The 21,747-nt window shown below is 41.8% G+C and overlaps 1 protein-coding gene across 1 annotated transcript; it reads left to right on the plus strand.

Annotated features, from left to right (window-relative positions):
• Positions 1-10,239: 10,239 nt before the first annotated feature.
• Positions 10,240-21,568, plus strand: eomesb (eomesodermin homolog b). The gene is made up of 6 exons (XM_080206303.1): positions 10,240-11,008; positions 14,957-15,111; positions 17,925-18,046; positions 18,148-18,306; positions 18,392-18,453; positions 18,544-21,568. The coding sequence occupies exons 1-6, from the start codon at positions 10,254-10,256 to the stop codon at positions 19,271-19,273; spliced, it is 1,983 nt and encodes a 660-aa protein (XP_080062429.1). The 5' UTR covers positions 10,240-10,253; the 3' UTR covers positions 19,274-21,568.
• Positions 21,569-21,747: the final 179 nt, after the last annotated feature.

Raw genomic sequence — 21,747 nt, forward strand, 5'->3', positions numbered from 1 at the left:
TAAGTCTTCAGCCAGTGCTGAAGCTATGCTGGGGTTCTTTAGCTTGGCCGCATTGATTCTTTTCATAACCTTGCTTCCTTGTGGTCGCCTCTTGGGTCTGACGCGGAGCCTCATTTTGGAGACAATGAGCCTGTGATCTGTCCAGCAGTCAGCACCATACGTGGCCTTGGTTATTCTGACATCTTGTCTGTCTTTTCTGCTGACAATGACATAGTCAATAAGATGCCAAGAGCGGGAGTGCATTCAGGAGGTCTTGTTATGGGTAGGCAGATGGAAGGTTGTGTTGGTGATGAGGAGGTCATGTGCTGCACAGGCCTTCATTAGGAGTAGGCCGTTACTGTTAAACTTGCCCACTCCGTGCCTCCCAATGACTCCCCGCCAGATTGAAGAGTCACACCCTACACTTGCATTGGAATCGCCAAACAAAATCAGCTTGTTGGTACTGCTTACTGCTGACAGTAGGGTGTCTAGTTCTTCATAGAACTTGTCTTTCATCTTGTCTGGGTTGTCCATTGTGGGAGCAAAGGCATTGATCAGGGTGGTGTGGTGTTCACTGACTGCAGTGTACACAACCACTGATTGTGTAGTGAGCAAATGAACTGTATGGGGCACAACCTCGTATTTGGTTCTTTTGGTAAACCTAATGAACCTATGTAAACATGCTGGGCCATTACATTCAGATGGGGTGGCTACCATAATTTTTATTTGGCTACATGATAGCAGAGAACTGTTATTTATTAACTAAACATTGTTTGCTTCATTACTGTGCTATGTCTACTCCCAAGGCCATGATGTGGGTATGCCGGCGTTGGACTGGCGTAAACACTGTCTGAGGCCAGAACTCTCCGTTCACCTGACGAAGGGGCTAACCCGAAAGCTTGCGAGTATATTATCAAATAAATAGGTTGGACTAAAACCTGGTGTTGTCAGACTTTTTACTGTGTGTACTCCCAAGGCCCACAGATCTATCTGAACATGGAACTGTTAATACATGTGAAGTAATTAAAAACAATTACCTGAAACTATTCTGTAATCAAATTCAAGTAGCCATGCCTGTTTCTTGGATTTTGAAGTTCAACACTGCACAGCAGCAATGAAACAATTAATGAAAATGTTGCTACACCTGAAATTGAAACTCCCTACGTAATGGCATTGCTTGTGTACTTCACCACATAGACTGCAGAGGTTCAAGAAGCTGACCCATCACCACCTTCTCAAAGGAAGATATTGATGGGTTATATTTACTGACCCTGCCGGTGACACTCACATCCCATGAATATGTCCAGCCCAGTGTCAGTTACAGCACTTTCACAGTTTCCTTTGTGCTCTTTTGTCAAATTGTGACACTTTTTCCATAATGAATTATCATGCCTTTTCATCCTCTTATCAAAAGATGCTCACAATTCTTTATCATAGCAGCTGTGCCTCTCTAGCTTGGTCTGAAAACATTTTTTTTACCTTGAGGTATCTGAATTTTGCACTCTCTATAGTACATGAAGAAACTTTTTGACATCTGTTTTGATTGAATTTGAGAAACATCAAAGGTACATTATTACCCCACAGTTATTGGCTGATATTTTTAAATTACCTCAGCGGAAACTAGTTTCTGAGGAGTCACTCGCATATTGAAAGGCTGTGTACTGTGTTAAACTTGCATTGGTAGATGAGTCAGAAATCAGAATGGCCATTTCTTTCACATAGTTTACAAACAAACAAAAGTTCAGTTACAATGGCATTCCATCCAACAAAGTCCTACATTTAATTTGAATGCAAGTTTTAGGGAATTCCAACTAGTTTAACAATAAATTCACTACTAATGTTTGTTTAAGAACATAAGAAATAGGAGCAGGAGTAGGCCATCTAGCCCTACGAGCCTGCCCCGCCATTCAGTAAGATCATAGCTGATCCGAAGTGGATCAGTTCCACTTTCCTGCTTTCTCCCCATAACCCTTAATTCCCTTGTCTATCAGAAATCTATCTACCCGTGACTTAAATATATTTAGCGAGGTAGCCTCCACCACTTCAATGGGCAGAGAATTCCAGAGATTCACCATCCTTTGAGTGAAGAAGTTCCTCCTCAACTCTGTTCTAAACTGCCCCCCCCGCCCTTATTCTGAGGCTGTGCCCTCTAGTTCTATTTTCCTTTCTAAGCGGGAAGAATCTCTCTACCTCTATTCTATCTAGCCCCTTCATTACCTTGTAAGTCTCTGTAAGATCCCCCCTCAGCCTTCTAAACTCTAACAAGTACAGGCCCAGTCTATTCAATCTCTCCATAAGCAAACCCCCTCATCTCCGGTATCAGCCTGGTGAACCTTCTCTGTACTCCCTCCAAGGTCAATATATCCTTTCGCAAATAAGGGGACAAAAACTGCACACAGTACTCCAGTTGCAGCCTCACCAATGCCCTGTACAGTTGCAGCAAGACCTCCCTGCTTTTATATTCTATTCCCCTCGCTATGAAGGCCAGCATTCCATTCTTGATCACCTGCTGCACCTGCAGACTGGGTTTTTGCGATACATGCACAAGGACCCCCAGGTCCCTCTGCACTGTAGCGTGCTGCAACTTTTCACCCTTTAAATAATAATTCCTCCTACTATTGTTTCTACCAAAGTGGATAACTTCACATTTGCTAACGTTATATTCCATCTGCCAGGTCCTCGCCCACAGGTAGTTCAGAACCTGAGTATTGCTAAAAGAAGAGATGTGCCAAAGGTTATTGCGGTCTCCTCTATATCAGAAAGATCAAATGTAGACTGGATGATTGCTTTGCTGAACACCTTCGCTTTGGGTGCAATCACGACCCTGACCTTCCTGTTGCTTGCCATTTTAACATACGCTCCTGCTCCCATGCCTACATGGCTGTCCCTAGTCTGCTGCACTGAAGCTTAACGCAAACTGGAGAAACAGCAACTCATCTTCCAGCTAGGCCTTCTGGTCTCAACATCAAATTCAACAACTTCAGATGATTAGCTCCACCCCACCTTGAAAATTTTGTTTCCATTTTATTTAATTTTTAACTGTTCTCTACCTTTAACTTTATTTTCTTTCTCTATTTTTCTTCTCCCCCACTCTTTCCCCCATATATTCCTCTTTCCTTACCTTTTCTCCCCCTTTGCTTCCCCTTTACCCCTTTTTTTCAATGTTACCTCTCTCTCACCTATTTCCCCCCTCCCCCTTTATCTTATAGAATCATAGAACCCTACAGTGCAGAAAGAGGCCCTTCAGCCCATCGAGTCTGCACCGAACACAATCCCAGCCAGGCACTACCCATATACATATTATACCCACTAATCCCTCTAACTTACACATCCCTGGACACTATGGGCAATTTTAGCATGGCCAATCAACCTAACTCGCACATCTTTGGACTGTGGGAGGAAACCGGAGTACCCGGAGGAAACCCATGCACACACGAGGAGAATGTACAAACTCCACACAGACAGTGACCTGAGCCGGGATCTTCATCTGTCACGGCTTACTTCTGATTTCAGCTTCTCTGCCATTTGACCATTCATGCCTTCTATTCTTTCTATGGACTTCCATTAGCAGTCTCTCCCCTTGTTTTGTGGGTATGACTCATCTTTCATTCCCTCACCCTACAGTATAAATATCTCCCATTTTCAATGCCTTTTAGCTCTGACAAAAGGTCATCTGGGCTTGAAACATCAGCTCTTTTCTCTCCTAATGGATGCTGCCAGAGCTACTGAAATTTTCCAGCATTTTCTCTTTTGGTTTCCGATTCCTGCATCCACAGTAATTTGCTTTCATCCAAAGCTTTTCAATTTGCACTCATCAGGACACTTTGCAAGAATACCAATGTAAGGGGAAACAACACTCTATACTGTATGAGAAAATAATGTTGATTGGTTGGCAAGTGCATTCTGATTAGTAGAGGTGTTGTCATGGAGAATACACCAGTTAATGGTAACTGACAGGTAACTGCCAAGCATTGTTTGAAATCTAAGCTAGGCACCTTGATCCTGATTGGTCAAGGCATGCCCTTGGAGAATGAATCAGTGAATGGCTGTCACTTGGCTTACCGCGGCTCAGTAAAATAAATGACAGCCATTTGCTAATTCATTCTCCAGGGCAATGTCTTAACCAATCAGAATCAAGTGGCCTGGTTTCAGATTTCAAACAATGCTTGGCAGTTATCCATCAGTCAACATCAACTTGTGCATTATCCATGGTGATGCCTCTATCAATCATAGAATCCTTACAGTGCAGAAGGAGGCAATTCAACCCACTGAGCCTGGACCAACTCTTACCCAGGCTTTCCTGTAATCCCACATATTTACCCTACTAGTCCCCCTAACCTATATACCTTGGGATACTATGGGGCAATTTAGGATGGCCAGTCAACCTAACCTGTGCATCTTTGGATGTGGGAGGAAACCGCAGCACCCAAAGAAAACCCACACAGACTTTTGATTTGATTTGATTTATTATTGTCACATGTATTAACATACAATGTAAAGTATTGTTACTTGCTTGCAATACAGGCAAAATATACCATTCATTGAGAAGGAAATGAAAGAGTGCACCAAGATGGTGCCGGAACAGGGCGATTTCTTGCAAGCTGTGCCCAGCATACCTTTTATCTTTTACTCTTGTTCTATGCGTCTAAAACTGCATTCTAACTCTTTTTAACTATCTAAACACCCTAGCTATAACTGTAACACTACATGGAGAATGTGCAAACTCACACGGTCACCCAAGGCTGGGATTGAATCTGGGTTCCTGGCACTTTGAGGGAGCAGTGCTGACCAGTCCCACTGTGACCACTTCAATCATAATCTAATTGCCAACCAACCATCATTCTTTTCTCATGCAGCATAATTTTTTGTTTCCTCTTTGTTTCGGTATTCTTCTGAAATGTCCTGATGAGTACAAGATAAGAAGCTTTGACCATCTTTTTTTTTCAGCAATACTCGAATTCACTATTATTTACATGCAGATAATATATTTTGTGAAATCATTTAATTTTAAAGTGGCACTGTACTAAGCTTGGTGAAGGGAAACAATTCCAAAGCCATCCATTATATTTAGCAAAACAAAACCCAATTGAATAATGCAATGATATTTGGCTATTTTGAATTGTATTTCCATATTTTGTCTTTTCAAGATGAACATACATCACATTCACAGTATGCAGCATATAAATTCTTTATATGCTATTTTGTTTATGTTTATTCATTCTCAGAATAGCAAAGAAGCTTGAGACAAAGTAAGATCAGAAATGTTACCACGATTTAATTCAAACAAAACTATCCTGGAATGAACAACTAAAAAGGCCGAGTAATTGAAATACTTCATGATGGGATGACAGCAAATTTGTGGAATAACTGTGCAATCTGTGCTAGCAGTTGTTAAAAACAAATATACACCATGAAAGATATATAAAAAAAGCATTTCTGAATGATGCAGCCACAATTTGTATGGATCTGTATTGAACAAAACAAGGCCTACTGAGGGTGAAAAGTTGTGGCAAGAAAAAGGATGGTTAAGAGACAAGAACATTTAAAAGTCTATTAAAGGTTAAAAATGAGGATAAAGGTTGAATATGAAAAAATATTGCAAATAAGAACATAAGAACATAAGAAATAGGAGCAGGAGTAGGCCATCCAGCCCTTCGAGCCTGCCCCGCCATTCAATAAGATCATGGCTGATCTGTCGTGGCTCAGTTCCACATTCCCGCCCTCTCCCCATAACCCTTAATCCCCTCTCTTATCAAAAACCCATCAACCCGCGCCTTAAAAATATTTAGCGAGGCAGCCTCCACCACTTCAACGGGCAGAGAATTCCAGAGATTCACCACCCTTTGAGTGAAGAAGTTCCACCTCAACTCCGTTCTAAACTGCCCCCCCCCCCCCCCCCCCCCCACTTATCTTGAGGCTGTACCTTCTAGTCCCACTGTCCTTTCTGAGCGGGAAGAGCCTCTCCACCTCTATCCTATCCATCCCATTCATCATCTTATACGTCTCAATGAGATCTCCCCTCATTCTTCTAAACTCTAACGAGTACAAGCCTAGTTTATTCAGCCTCTCCTCATAGCTCAACCCCCTCAACTCCGGCATCAGCCTAGTAAACCTCCTCTGCACTCCCTCCAAGGCCAAAATATCCTTGCGCAGATGGAAAGCTTTTTGTAAGTACATAAAGAAAAAGTAGTAAAGGGAGAATTGGGCCCTTTAATGACAAATTAGTGTATGTAAATGATAATTAAATGGGACCAACTGGAATTACTCTGAAAATATTTTGCTTCATTCTTTACAGTAGAGGAGAAAGTAGTCATGCCAGAGTTATGGGAAACGGTGAACAGAGAAATTCACATTCCCTATATTTTTAAAAAGTGCACTGCATACAAAAATGGGATTGAATTCAGATGCATAAAAGCAAATTACTGCGGACGCCACAATCTGAAACCAAAAGAGAAAATGCTGGAAAATCTCAGCGGGTCTGGCAGCATATGTAAGGAAAGAAAAGAGCTGACGTTTCGAGTCCAGACGGATGCTGCAGACCTGCTGAGATTTTGCAGCATTTTCTCTTCTGGTTTGAAGTCAGATGCATCTCTGTTAACTTCTCCAGGATTATAGTGTCCCCTCCATTTCTCGGACCTGTTGTGACAGGCCATTTTCCCCTCCCCCACTCGTCATTCCCACATCATGGCTACACTTACAGCCACCGGGACTCCACACGTGGGAATTCTCTTCTGAAATCTTTCTATGTCTTCCTCTCCCTCTCCTCCATTGACAACAACCTGCATTTAAGAGATCTTAAGGTATTATTTAAAAACTAGATCTTTGCTAAAACCTTAAATTACCAGTCGGAACTTTTTATGTGAAGGAGATCGAGACATTTTTCTGCATTCAAGGTGCCATATAAATGCAAGATGTTATTGCTATAATTGTATCCCTAAGCCCAAGCGGGTTCTACCGTGGATGTAAAAATGAATACTTGAGAAATGTTGCGCTATGTTGTTTATATTCATCCATTAGAATTCAACCAAGGATCAAAAATTCAATTGCGGGACAGGTGAAGACTTGTATCCTTGAGTTTAAAGGATTGGGGTGTGATCTAATCAAGGAGTTTACGATGTTAAACGATTTGATGGATTAGACAAAGAGAAATCGTTGCATGGGAGAGGGGGAGGACAGTGCAGGAGGTTCAGAACAAGAAACATAATCATAAAATTAAATCGAGGTCATTTTGGACTGAAATCAGGAATCACAGGCGGTGGAAATTTGGAACTGCCTTTTCCCAAAAAGACTGTGGAATCAATTGGATGTCATAGCTCAGATCGATTTTTTTTTGGATAAAGGGAACGAAGGCAATGAAGCAGAGGCGGATAAAGGCGCTCATCAGTCATCCTGCAGCCGAATAGCTGGAAGGCTTGTGCCTACTTCTGTTTAAAAAAACCCTTCTCCTCGGCAGGGGAATTCGGAACAAATAGACCTGGAATGTTTTGGAAACTGCCTGCACTTCTACACCATATCTTTGCTAGAAATACGGATTTGACACCTCTATCCATCCAGACAACAACTGTAAGCAAATTCCCAACCTTCAGAATTTGAGCGAATCGAGTGTTAAAGGGGAGAAGGCCTTTCGGTCCATCCTGCCCTGTATCACAGAAACATCTTTACACCAAGACTGGGAGAAACTGCTGAAGTGAAAGCAGTTAAGTGAGGTATTTAGAATCTAAGATTATTTCTTGGGAAATAAGAGTATTAAAACATACAGAGAGAAAAACAGTGAATTGGAATTTGAAATTGGAGCTGACATTTCTCACATAATGGGACAGCAGGGCATTGAAGGGAGTGGCCTAGTACTGTTCCGCCTCTGTTAAAGATGCAGCTCTGTTCTGACAGCCCAAAATAAATATTTTGCATGTCTGAGCTTTCGGGTACTTTCGAATTGATCCTTAAGAAGGACATTAATTTGCACAGCGAATTTAACATGTGTAAACGTCTCAAAATGCTTCACATAAATTGCTCAGCAATATATTTAGAAAGCAGTTGTGCAAAAAGAGGATCTCCATCACTTCCTAGATCAAAAGCTGATCTATCTCACAGTGATCTGGGATGTGTTTGAGGTTTTTTTTACACTTCGCAGGTAGGAGGCTGATGTTAGGGGTTCTGATAGACGAATATTCAGCGTGTTTAATAGCTGTTTTAATGATGTTGTCTCTCCGCGCCGAGCTGTCACTCTTCTGCACATCACAGACTCTCTCAGACAGAAAAATAATTGGCCGTTTTTATCCTACATAAGAAATCGGCGCCCGGTGGGAATAAGGCGTTTCTTTCGCTGGGACGATTGCATCAAATTCATTCGGCGCAATAACTTCTGGTCCATATTCCTGTGGAATTGTTTTCCAATGTTCTCAGGATCTGAATGTAAAGAAAAATACTATCTCGAAACAGTCGAATTGAGAGAGAAAAAAACCAAGATTTATTCCTGCAGAAAATCCAACGCCATCTGTTAGGTGCCGGCGCCAGATTAAAAGCAATAAAGGTATAGAGAGGGGTTCGAATCGAAAGCCATTTCCTGTGATCGCAATCAGATTCAGCAACAGCATGGGTTAATACGGACAGTGTAATCTGCTCTTAGAAAAACATAGCCAGGGCAATTCGGCACAAAGTTATTGCCATCTCCGGCGCTAGAGAAGAAATATTATTAAAGAAATGACCTCAATGTAAAAAGTTTCGTTTGATCTGTAAAAAAAAGACAATGAAATACACGGTGTCTGCGTGCACTGGGTGTTCAACTTGCTGTTTATAGGAGGGTGACAATAGCTCATATCGACTGCAAACAAAAACTAAAAGGAATAGTTGATACACTGGGGGAGAGAACGAGGGAAACCGCAGGCGTGAAGTTTCCGACACGATTGTTTCGGGTCGCTAATGGAATCCAACCGTCTATGAAATCCTCCACAAATCACACCAAATTGTCATCTGATTTACAAGAAAACGAGTTAACGGTAACAAAAAATGTATCTGTTGTTGGTAGTGGGACGGGGAGGGGGGCATTTCAGTGAGCTAGAACACCTCGGGTTCTGACTCATTTTAATGGTTCAAGATTGAAGAGTAAAATATCTTGTTGGTGAGACACGTGTGTTGTGTTTGGTAGATGGATGCTTTTTTGTGACCCCGCTGATTTGGCATTCAACATGCAAAGCGGCTGATAGAGTTGTCTGCCTCGAATATACAACGTGAAAAATAAAGTCTGGCACCTTGCGAGAAATAAACAACGATGCCAAACAAAATCACTTTATGGAGCAGGTTAATCTTCTGGATGAATGTGAAAAGGATCAGCAACAGAACTGCAGCGATCTTCAAAGCGATGACTGTGCCCCTGCCCTTACAGACTCTGGAACATTTCACAGTGAAATGCCCAGGGTCATTTATGCCTCATGAAAGATATAGGGTATTCTTAAATCAGAATGACTTCCAATTCAGAAGACAAGGTGCAAACTGGAGCAATCTGTGCAAAGGGGATACATGTGCACTTGTGATGTCAGGTCAAAGACCTGAAAGCTTAACTCTGACTCTGTCCACAGATGCTGCCGGACCTGCTGAATTTTTCTAGCATTTTCTCCGTTTATTTCAGCACTCCAGCAGCTGCAGTATTTTGCTTATGGAGAAATATTCTCGGAGTGTGAGGGAGGTGTCAGATACAGGGGCTCGATACTCAGATTAAATTCTTCTATCATTGAATAGTTTGGGGATAAAGCGGTAAATGAATCGGTGGAGGTTTTGTGTTGCCCCAGCTGGCTGCATTTGCTTGTTTAGATGGGGGGGTGGGGGCGAGGGGGAGGAGAGACCAAGTGATCTGTTTGTTTATGTGTTAGTAAATCCCTCCCTCCTCATGTCTGATTAGATTAATATAGGGCCAATCAGAGAGGAGAGGCTGGGGGGGGGCCTGACTCCTCCCCAAACCCCGCCTCTAAAGCCTCTGGACCAGTGGGAAGTGGGGAGGGGTGGGACCAGAGGGAGGTGGCTCCTCCCAGTGGGTGCTGTTGAACAGGGATTGCTGAATGCTGCTTCTGGAGGAGGGGCAGTGGGGAGACAGAGAGAGGGCACGCCTGCAGGGCCAAGGGAGGTGGCAAAGCGGGTGTAAGAATTCAACTCAAATACATTAAAGAGTCGCTGCCGGCTTGTGGTTTTTTTATATATATACATCGAGAGATCTCTATCTATTTTACACTTTTTTTTCTCTCCAGGTTGGGGGTTTGCAGAGTCCAGGGGGGTTGGGCTCAATGATGCAGTTAGCAGAACGATGCTTCCCTTCCAGCACAAGCCTGCCCAAGACTTTCTACAGCTTGTCCTCCTCGCCAGAAAGCCAGAGCCCGGCATCCTCACAGATCGACTTCCCGGACACCGAGAGAAGCGACAGCATCCAGGAGAGCAGCGACCTTCACAAGAAGTTCAGCGGCTCCAGTATGCTCACCGAGAGCGAGAGCCACAGTTTCGCCGCTTCCAAAGGGGCTGCTGCGGCGGCGGTGGACCGGGGTAAAAGCTCCCCGGCCGCCGCCGCCCCGGACGAGGACTTGGCAGAAGTTCGCTACAGTTTGGACAGTCTGGGGGCCGAGAGATATTTCCTGTCGCCGGTGGCCCCGCAGAACCTGAGCCCCGGCCATCACCAGCCCCAGCCCCAGCAGCAAGTCGGGGGCAACCCCGGCGCCCTGCTGCCTTACCCGGGTCAGCACCCCTCGGCTTTCCCGGTGAACGGTGCGAGCAGGTACCTGAGTCCCCATTCCGTGCTCAGCAACGGCGCTTACAACCCCATCTTAACTCCGGCCGGAGCCCAGGCTTTAGCCCCCTCGGCTTATCCAGCTTACCCCGGATCAGGGCGCTCCCAGTATGGACATGGTTACCAGAGTGGACCGCTCTACCCCCAGTATCAGCCGAGCATGCCACATCCCACCCGGGCACAGGTCTACCTCTGCAACCGGGCACTGTGGCTGAAATTTCACCGGCACCAGACCGAGATGATAATCACCAAACAGGGCAGGTACGGCTCCAATCTTGTTCTTAACTAACCATCACTGATTGCCCTCATGCCGGCTTTGCAGGTTGCAAGATACTTGTGTATAGTTACATTCTGATTTTTTTTTAAATTTCACTGGTTAATAATTCTGAATGTCACCAGAACTCTGAAATGTAGCGGTGCTGTATATTCGTTAAAGATGCTGACATGTTAGGCTACTGTCTGACATTTGAACAACACACACCTGTACAGATGTGGAACTGTGTCAGAATAGCGCTACAGGTTGTTTAAGAGTAGGAAGGAAATATATCAGGTCCTTAACAACATAGGCATATCTGCCACGTTCCACATATCCAATATCACCGGGGAAGCTGCCATGTTTATATTTCATTTTCATTCTAATTCTGTCTTTGACTACATTAGTGACTACTGACGCCCAGAGCGTGAGCGCTGACTGTAATGTAGAAAGCTGTGTTGATCTGTAATGTTGATACCTGTGCTGATCTGTAATGTAGGTATCTGAGCTGACCTGTAATGTAGGTACCGGTGTAGACCTGTAGTATAGATATCTGAACTGACCTGTAATTTAGATACCTGTACTGGTCTCCAATGTAGATACATGAGCTGACCTGTAATATAGATATCTGAGCTGGCTTGTAATATAGATATACTTATGCTAATCTGTAATATAGAGATGCTTGTGCTAACCTGTAATACAGAGATGCTTGTGCTAACCTGTAATATAGAGATACCTGTGCTAACCTGCACATCTGAAACAGGGTGTGACCTCCATTCAGCCTTGCTGCTGATTGACCATACCACTTCTGAGTGCCCACCTGGAATGAAATATTGGACAACAATTTGGGCGAGTGTCCACCTAAGTTTCCAAGTACCACATGAGATGGAGCCTCTGGCATTCTGAAGATTGTTCCTGAATTTTAAATTGAGTGTCAGTGTACACGTTCACCTGCTGACCCCACCTACATGCCAACAACGCTTCTTCCTGGATTGGAAGTCTTAAAGCTGTACACCCCCCCCCACCCCCCGTCCTCAGTTATTTCCAGAGATGAGGATGTCAGACCCTAAACAATATATTGATATCGCACATATATTTTAAACATGAGTATCATTAAGGAAGGTTTATGGTGTTAAAGACTTGAGCCTCTCGGAACAGGGGAAGGGAGACTGGCGCCAGACATCTTCACTTTTAGGGGAAAAGAAAGCTGATTGTTTCAGTCAAGATCCCCCGTCAGAATCTCAATTACTTACACCATGAAGGCCGCGACTAGTTCTTTTCAATCCAGAGATACAGATGAATTCTGAACTGGGATTTTGCACTCTTTCCCTGACACAACCACTTTCCCACCCAATGCTATTATTCCCCATGAATCCCCAATCATATTTTGAATGTCCTGACGATTTTTTAAAAAAATAAAACGCAAATTCCATTCTTAATGCTGCCCATGGGGCTGGATGTAAAATACGAAGCGGAATGGTTTGTGTTGTATTTTTTACTCGATTTTTTAAAGTTACAAAACCAATGCTTGGAGTTGTTGAGCGAGCGCTTATTCCATCGCCTTGGTGCTACGGAAAAGCAATTCAAATCAAGAGGTCTCCAGGAGATAGACATTAAAGATTCAAACTGACAAGATGTTGCATCCGATCTTGGGCTTGATCTGACGCTTGATTTTTAAAGCCACATGAATATTAACTTTATGTTTTAAGAGTGAAGTTAATGTATGCCAATTTTAACTCTCTGCAACCGACCCATTAGATGCGATTGCAGAACTATTCACCTTGCCCAGGCCGAATTATCTTCCACCAGACCACCCCAATGAGGTGTTTTTTTCGCGACTAGATTCACAGACACAGAAGCTATTTACCGGATTGGCGATCTTGCAACAGAAAGGCCCGAGAGAACACAAAATGCGGGAAATACTCGGCAAGGCCGACAGCATCTGGGGAGAGAGAAACCCGAATTTACCATTCAGATCGATCTGACTTCATGCGAATATTGCATGCAATATTCAATCTCAAAGGGGGGCCCTTCCAGTCGCGCGTCCGTGAAGTATTCCGTGTTGTTTCTCGCGTTTCTTTCCCTTTTCTAATGGCCTGTAAAGTTTCATCTCCATCTCACTGGTGAGGAAATTGTAATTTCAAAAATCACACCTTTACTAGTTCTCACGGAAACAAGGCTTGCAGTTCTGTCTCTCTGTTTTAGACATTTAAAAGTCTGGATCCACTTTTGGTTTCGTTCGTGCAGGGATATCACCTTTTTACCCGTCCCATTATTTATTTCCTCGGTGACACCGTTTTCTAATGATAACTTATCCTCAGGCTGTTCTATTCACAGCAACACTTCACCTGTCTATCTGTCCGGAAAGATTCATTTTAACTCTGCTATAAATGGAGCCAATTTTCTGCTCTGAACTTGGCGGCGCAGCCAATGTGGTTCAGAACCTTTGATTAAAGATGTCGAATTTATTTCATTACACTTTTTAAGGAGGCCAATCCTAAATTCCATCGCTTCATTTCTCCCGTTTCATTACTGGGGCTTTACTGATTTTCTTTGGAAAGCGGTCGGGAATTCTGTCGCTGAAATCTCACCAGATTACTGAAGGGATCCTGGTTTTATGTTGGAAGGGGTTTGAGAATATAATACCGTATGCACTGGGGCTGTTGTCGTTCCTGCATCAAACTGACACGGGCACTAATCGAGTTATTCCGATTGTCCCTCAAGATGCAATGTCTGACATCCACCTTTATTTGGATGAATCTAAGTTGGTTTATTTATTCCACATCTTTACATTAATTATCACCTTACATGTGTCAAACTTCCGGATGTGCATATTAATTAAACCCATGTTCCTTATTTAAGTAACAATAGACCTGTACTGTTTTGTTAGTATCGACTATAAATACTATGTAAACAATTTAATTTACCTGGATTTCGGATTTCCAATAGCAATTCAGTTTGCCCCCAAGAAAATACTCAAATGTTAAGATGTCAGTGAGTGCGATATGAACTCTATGCAATTATCTGATAAAATGGAATTCATACTAACATTTCAGTTTGCAAACTCAAGGGACAGGTATTTAGCTTTACACATTCTGTGTACAAAATATGGTTTAGTTTGAATTTTTTTGTGTTGAATTATTTACCCATTCCGTTGAAGCAAAGCTTTCCCGAGACCAGTGACACTGAGACTCGCTCAGCCCTAGCTCCCACCGATATTCACATGGAATCTTGTAAAACCCCTGGACCCGGAGGTTGACAGAGGCGATGGCTCTCTGAGCCCGGGGTGGGTGGGCAGGTTTGCTGACGGTCCTTTCTCCAAGGTCGCTCACATTTCGTGCGGTCCTTCGGTTTTACTGTTCTTGAAAGTAAAGTTTAAAATCGTATCGGCTTTTGTTTTGGAATTATGCCTCCTCCCCGCGCCTTTCACAGTTTCATTTCGAAGTTGCTCTTAAGAATCCGTTTGATGCTCTGTAGCTGTTACAAGTTGAAAGTCACGGTTACTGACGCCTATGTGATCGGAAATCAATGACTAAATCTAAATTATTGAAAGAGAGTCTATGACTGCGCGTGTATTATCCAAATTTCAGAGACTTTACAGGTCTGACCTGGCCTCTACAGAGGTAAATATATTCCCTCTTAAAAGCCTAATCTCAGAATAATTTTTGCCGCATCAGAACAAAATACTGCAGATGCCTGAAATCTGAAATACAAACAGAAAGTGCTGCAAATACTCAGCAGGTCGGGCAATATCTGTGAAGAGAGGTTTCCGATTTATGCTCTTTTCACCTGAACTTTGTTTTCTTTATTTCAGCTGCCAGACCTGCTGAGAATTCCTTTCATTTTCTGCTATTAGTTTGAATATTTCTTGCTGATTCGACTTGTCGCGTTTCTGTCGTTTCATGTGCGTGCATTGTAATATGGTATGGTTTTGTTGTCTCTGGTTTCTCCATCAGGCGCATGTTTCCCTTCCTGAGTTTCAATATTTCTGCCCTCAATCCGACCGCTCATTACAATGTGTTTGTGGAGGTGGTTCTGTCCGATCCCAACCATTGGCGATTTCAGGGAGGAAAATGGGTGACTTGTGGCAAAGCGGATAACAACATTCAAGGTGTGTATGGCCGTTCGGATTGTGCAACAACTCGTTTTCGCGAGATATAAACTGCAGTCCTGTTTGTGTACATAATCCTGTCACCCTCTCATTTAATAGTCTGGCAAGGTCCCAGTCAAAGTCGCATGAAGTTGCATTTCCATCAGCAATCATTTCTCCCAAGTTTTATTTTGTTTCATAATTTATTAATTGTTAGGAATTCACGATACATCGCTGGAGAAAAATTCAATGGCGGGTCACCCTTTGATAAGTTCCGTGTCGGTATTGGTGTAACTAGTTCTAATTTGAAGATATTTATGTGAAATGTGCATACTCACCCTGCCAAACCTATACTTAAAATAAGAACAGAAAATGCTAGAGTTACTCAATATTCTTTGAACTGTCAAAACCTTTTTATATAGATAAGGTCCAGTTCTTCCTAATCGATTGGTTGATAAGATATTGCCCCTGTGCAGTTCAAGGACGTTATTTATAAACTGATTTGAAATCAGAATTTCCAGTATAGAAAGTTAGAGTTAAAGGTTTCCAATGTGACTCTCCTTTTGAACCCTTTCTTTCCATAGATGCTGCCAGATCTGCTGCATTTTTTCTGCATTCACTGTTTTTTATTTCGGAGTTCCAACATTTTGCTTACATTGCAATTAGTTAGGATCTTCATTGTAGTAAAATGCCCCAAAATACTTCACTGGAGGAATTAGCAAACAGCATTTCATTTTGATTTATATGAAAAGTGGCCATGTTGAAGGCATGGGCTACGTTTTATTAAAGGCTTACTTCTCTCGGAGAATCAGTCCTCTCATATAGAAATTGCCGGTGACTTTCTGACTGAATTTAAAGTTGAGATTCTGAAATTCATGTTGCTATTAATGTTGTATATTGAAGTACACAAAAGAAGGTTTCATTTCATCTCAATGAAAATAACCTGACATTGATACCCCAGCAATTGAAAAAGGAACACTGTGCATCATCGTACTAGGACTACTTGGAGTTCGATCAATAGACTGGCATACATGAGGGGGGTGCCATTAATACAAACAGTCCAATCAAATGAACAAGTTTGCAATTAAATCATGAGACTTCAAACTCACTAGTCAACATATCACTGTCTCACTCCAGGTTCACACCTAGGTTTTATTTTGCAAACAGTTTCAGAAATCTACAGAAGTTATCTACTTCCTTATCTTAAATCATGCTCTTTGGACCAAAGCAGCTTTTAAATGAGTTGTGCATTGAGTGCACATGTCATATTTAATCTATATTTAGGAAAAGCCGTCACATTAACTTATTTAAAAGTCTGATCAATGCTAATGTAAAGTCAAAATCAGTCTGCTCCTGTACAATTAGTATCCAATTCGCAAAGTAATAGTTGCACTATTTAGAAAATGTGCAGTCCTGCATAAATGCAGTGCACATGCTTGAGAGTTGGTGCCCAAAGCAAACATTGATTTCCACAATGCTATACATTTCAAATTCAGTATCTTTTCACCTCTGTTGGGGTAGAAGTAAATTGGCATAGTGGTTAATACTGCTACCTCACAGCACCAGGGATAAGTGTTCGATTTCTGGCTTGGGTCATTGTCTGTGTGGAAACTGCACGTTCTCCCTGTGTCTGAGTTTCTTCCAGGAGCTTTGGTTTCCTCCCACAGTCCAAAAAATGTGCTGGTTAGGTGCATTGTCCATGCTAAATCCTCCCGCAGTGTACCCGGACAGGCACCAGAGTGTGGTGACAAGGGGATTTTCACAGTAACCTCATTGCAGTATTAATGTAAGCCTACTTGGGACATTAATGAACAAACTTTAAAAACATTGTAGCTTCACACTTCCTACAGAAATATAATGGGCTTGTGGATAAATGTGAGCCACTGTAGCCAGGTGTAAATTTTTTTCCAGATTTTTATTCCAGATTTCTAGCTGCTGCAGTATTTTACTTTTGTGTTCTCTCGTGAATGTTTTTCTGAATAACGTAGTTTCATGTCATGTAGACACTCCACAGATAAAAGTCATATTCAGGTTTTCGTAGTGGGGTGGATAGGATCATTTTATAGGTTGCATGCATGTCAACACGTGAACAAAGAACACTAACCCATGATTAAGTTCATAATTCTTCATCTAATTTAAGATTTTTTAACTGTTGACCAGTGAAAATTGATTATGGCAGACTGAGGGTAAAAGGATTAATTTGGGATCTGGGGCTGGAGAATGTTGTGAAGTTACAGTTGGATGAAGGTATGGTTTCCAACAATTCTAATGAAAGGTCACAGACCTAAAATGTTTTTTTAAATTTTATTCATTTCTCGAGAGTTAAAAAGCCAATGCACAGAAAAGGCAGGCGAAGGCCATAATCCATGCCGGTGCTTGTTCCAAAAACCAATTCAAATTCAAACCAATTCATGATCCAAACTGACAAGAACAGGTATTACACCTGATCTCAGGTTTGATCCTACACTTGATCTTAGCCAGATGTTTACTCTTCCTGTTTCTACAGATGCTGCCAGACTTGCTGAGTTTATCCAGAATTTTGTATTTTTATTCCAGATTTCTAGCTGCTGCAGTATTTTACTTTTGTGGTCTCTCGTGAGTGTTTTTCTGAATAACGTAGTTTCATGTCATGTAGACACTCCACAGATAAAATTAATATTCAGTATTTGAAGATCCAGTTGCTTCACTAATCTTAAAATGCTTACTCAAAATGTGGCATCGGTGAATTTTCACTCTAAGATTAACATAAAAACTTGATTCAGAAAGAAATCTAACATATCCTATTGTCATTAACTTGTTTTTCACAATGTCATCTATCACCTTATTTCTTCCAGGTAACAGATCCTATGTCCATCCTGAATCCCCAAACACTGGAGCTCACTGGATGAGACAAGAAATTTCCTTTGGGAAACTTAAACTGACTAACAACAAGGGTGCAACTAACAATAACACTCAGGTGAGACAGTGAAGGCAGACTACATCAATCACTGATGTGTTAGACTGATACTAACCCTGTGTGGAACGTGAGTAACAGTTATGTGTTTTTCATTTTTACAGATGGTGGTATTGCAGTCTTTACACAAGTACCAACCACGCCTTCATATAGTGGAGGTGAATGAAGATGGTGTGGAGGATATAAGTGATTCTACAAAAACGCAAATTTATACTTTCCCAGAATCACAGTTCATTGCTGTGACTGCCTACCAGAACACTGATGTAAGTGCAGTTTTGAATGGTTACAACAAATCCAAAATATTGGCAGCTGATAAATTTTACAATTTTTTTTCTATTTATTTGTTAGATTACACAGCTGAAGATTGATCACAATCCCTTTGCCAAAGGTTTCAGAGACAACTATGATTCGTAAGTTGATATTTTTTATTGAAATAACTTCGATTCTCACTGGTTCATGGTCAGTTGGTCAATGTTCTATTTCCTTTTTGAATCCCTCAGTATGTTCACTGCTCCAGAGAATGACCGATTGACCCCTTCTCCCACGGACTCACCGCGATCCCATCAGATAGTGCCTGGAACCCGTTACACCGTTCAGCCTTTCTTCCAGGATCAATTTACCAACAGCATACCATCAGCCCGGTTCTACAATGGTGAACGAGCCGTGCCCCAAACAAGTGGCATTCTGTCCCCCCAACAGACCGAGGAGTCCAGCAACCCTCCACAGAGGTGGTTCGTCACCTCTGTACAGCAGCCAGGCACCAACAGGTTGGACTTTACCTCTTATGATGCAGATTATGCTGCCAATGCCTTGCTGCCCTATGGTCTCAAACCTCTGCCCATCCAGTCTGCTCATTCTCTGAGCTATTATCCTGATCCAGCATTTGGTTGGGGCTCCAGGAGTTCCCAGTACCAGAGAAAGATAGCCTCTGGGCTAACATGGTCCTCCAGAACAAGCCCATCAGCTTTCCCAGAAGATCAAGTATTGTCCACTGAGGAAAAGTCAAGGGAAGAAGCTAACTCACCCTGGATTGAAACCCCTCCATCCATCAAATCCATGGACTCAGACTCTGGACTCTATGAAAATGCCTGCAAGAGAAGAAGGGTCTCAGCTGGCAATTCTAGCAGTGAAAGCTCCCCAACAATCAAATGTGAGACAATTACTTCTAAAGAGTATAGCAAGGATGGTGCAAAAGCAATGGGCTATTATACTTTCTACACCAGCCCTTAAAGTATTCCTATGAAGTATGCCTGTATATATACAATCCATTCGCCAAGTGTCGAGATGGTCTTACGAGTGCCAAAAAGACTGAAGTTTCTTTCCACCTTAAGAACTGATCTTGTACAGTCTACTAGTGCAATCAAATTTTTAAGAAGGTGCCAAAGCTTTCTGATGCTGTAAGCAACAAGATGGAGATATTCTAGCTAAGTCTGAAATCAATGTGATGTCCCATAATATATAGTATTAATTTTAGAAGGAGTTTCTTGGTGGGGGGGAGGCTTAAATACAAGATTGACTTTTATCGTATGTGGTTTTATTTATTATTTGGCAATACAATTATGTACAGTTCCTGTTCTGTATAGTGTACTGTAGAATGGGTGCAGTATGGTGTAAAAGAAAATGACAGTGTTAGTTCAATGAATAAAACCCAGTCAGTTCCAATGCCATCAAGATGTACAGATTAAGCAAAAACAGCATTTTCAAGCATTAAATTTTTCAAAAGCAATAAAAAAAAGCAGACTGCAAATTTCAACTTTCCAAGTGATGCTGCGAAGAAGGAACTAAAGTAGTTGTAGAGTATTGATGAATGCATAGCTAATGCACTTATAATTCTGTCCATTTTCCATCTGTCATTCACATTATACCAATAGAACAGTGAAAGACTTGTTGGCAAATGAGTTATGTGCTTCGGGTGGCCAGTCGATTGTAATTTTGGTAATTAAAATCTCACACATAATTCTCCTTAAAGTAACGACGTGTTTTAAATTGTCAGCGTGGGTTGAAAGAAACACTCTTTGCTGTTAACAAACTGTGTGTATTACATGTGATTATCCCCTGCATACCCGCTGAAGTCAGATCATTTCAAACGTCCCTACAACCAACCTCAGCACAGCCATAGACTGAAGTAGTATTGAAATGTGCTTCGCTACTTGTTTTAACACAACAATCAGGGCTTCATTAAAATACCCTTGTCCGCATGTGTATTTTTTTACCCAAATAAAATGCCAGATTCTGAGAAATTGGTCAAAAAGCAGAGTAATGTAGTCCCATCGTTGGCTATACATTCATAGACAAGCTCCTGGAAAATAAATAATTAGCTCGGTGATTATTTCAAAATGATGCATTCTGCAGAAAATCAGCGAAGAAGAAATAGTGATAAAACTTCTAGGAAATTTTGTCGGTTGGAGCAATCGTAGGAAAGAATTCCTCTGCTTTCAGATGGCGGAGGTTAATTCCGTCTGTTTCCACAAAGGAGAAAGCAATCAGGATTGATTCTAAAGATAACTGGAAATGGCTGACCATTTTCCCCATTTGATACTACACTTACATTGTAACTCAGACACATTAACAGAGGGCGGATGGGCGAGACTAACTCCTCTGTTTTCATCGACATTATTATCTAAAGCCATCTAGCTGCTGCTTTCAGTCGTATCAATGAAAAGCCAGCTCGGATGTTTTCTCTAACCTGTTTCACCAGAGCGAAATTTCTATCGCTTGGCAATGTTACCCTCATAGTGGTTGTCCTTTCAATCAACAATCTCGCAGTTGTGTTTTTTTGAGGTACTTAGATGTAGCAGTATCGTACTATTTGCCGTTTCGGTTCACACCAGCCTCGAGTCCCAGAAGATTTCTAGTTAAATCCAATGTCTGTGAACCTCGTTGCGATTTTCCATAGTACAAAATCGCAAGAAATAGTATCAGGAGGCTGATAGCAAAACAGAATGTTAGCGGGAGGGTGGGTTTAGCTTTATTCCTGTATGCGGTTTTTGCGATATTGAAAGGTTCTGATTCCTTCTGCATTTCATCCTCGCCCATCAAGTTGATTTATTTGTGTGTTGGAATTTTGTTTGGTTACACTGGAACCAAACGCTATGGTATACGCTGTTGTCTATAAGCGCCGCCTTGTGGAGCATTGGAGCGAAACATAAGCCTGAAGGAGGAAGTGAGTGGGATGTTACCGAGAGAATGGGGTATGAATGGATTCAGTGCAATTATATGTCTAAAATATCAACTCACACATTCGTTTCACAGTTTAGATGCCCACCTTTGATCGGTATTGTGTAGTGAGTTACTGAAAATTGTCAAAAGAAACAAGGTTAACGCTGGCATTTCTGGAAACTCAACGCCACATTTAGATACTTTATTTTTGACATATTTACATTAATTGATAGCAGTAGATATTTATATATTACGCTATTTGAATCGTATTTACATCGTACTGAAAAACACTGTCGAATGAAGCGATGGATGTTCAATTATCAATTAAACCATTAAAGGAATAATTTTATATTTTCCCAATGTGGTACATCAGCTGCAATAAAGCGACACAATTATTAACCTTCATCCGAAATCTGGTGGGGTATTGATCTGTTCTTATAGTATTGAGTAAATAATTGGAAGGCAGGAAATGCTGGATCTTGTTATGTGCTTTCCACGTTACCTGTGATAACCTGAATATACCACCCGGATTTCCCGCTGTGTGT

The sequence above is a fragment of the Carcharhinus amblyrhynchos genome, chromosome 2 (assembly GCF_965287045.1).
Source record: "Carcharhinus amblyrhynchos chromosome 2, sCarAmb.v2.hapA, whole genome shotgun sequence".
NCBI classification, from domain to species: domain Eukaryota; kingdom Metazoa; phylum Chordata; class Chondrichthyes; order Carcharhiniformes; family Carcharhinidae; genus Carcharhinus; species Carcharhinus amblyrhynchos.

Bases quoted from the DNA above. Each gene is read 5' to 3' on its own strand.
- eomesb (XM_080206303.1), top strand. From the start codon at position 10,254: ATGATGCAGTTAGCAGAACGATGCTTCCCTTCCAGCACAAGCCTGCCC. The intron at 11,009-14,956 runs GTACGGCTCCAA...TTTCTCCATCAG, and splicing joins ATAATCACCAAACAGGGCAG to GCGCATGTTTCCCTTCCTGA. The intron at 18,454-18,543 runs GTAAGTTGATAT...TGAATCCCTCAG, and splicing joins TTCAGAGACAACTATGATTC to TATGTTCACTGCTCCAGAGA.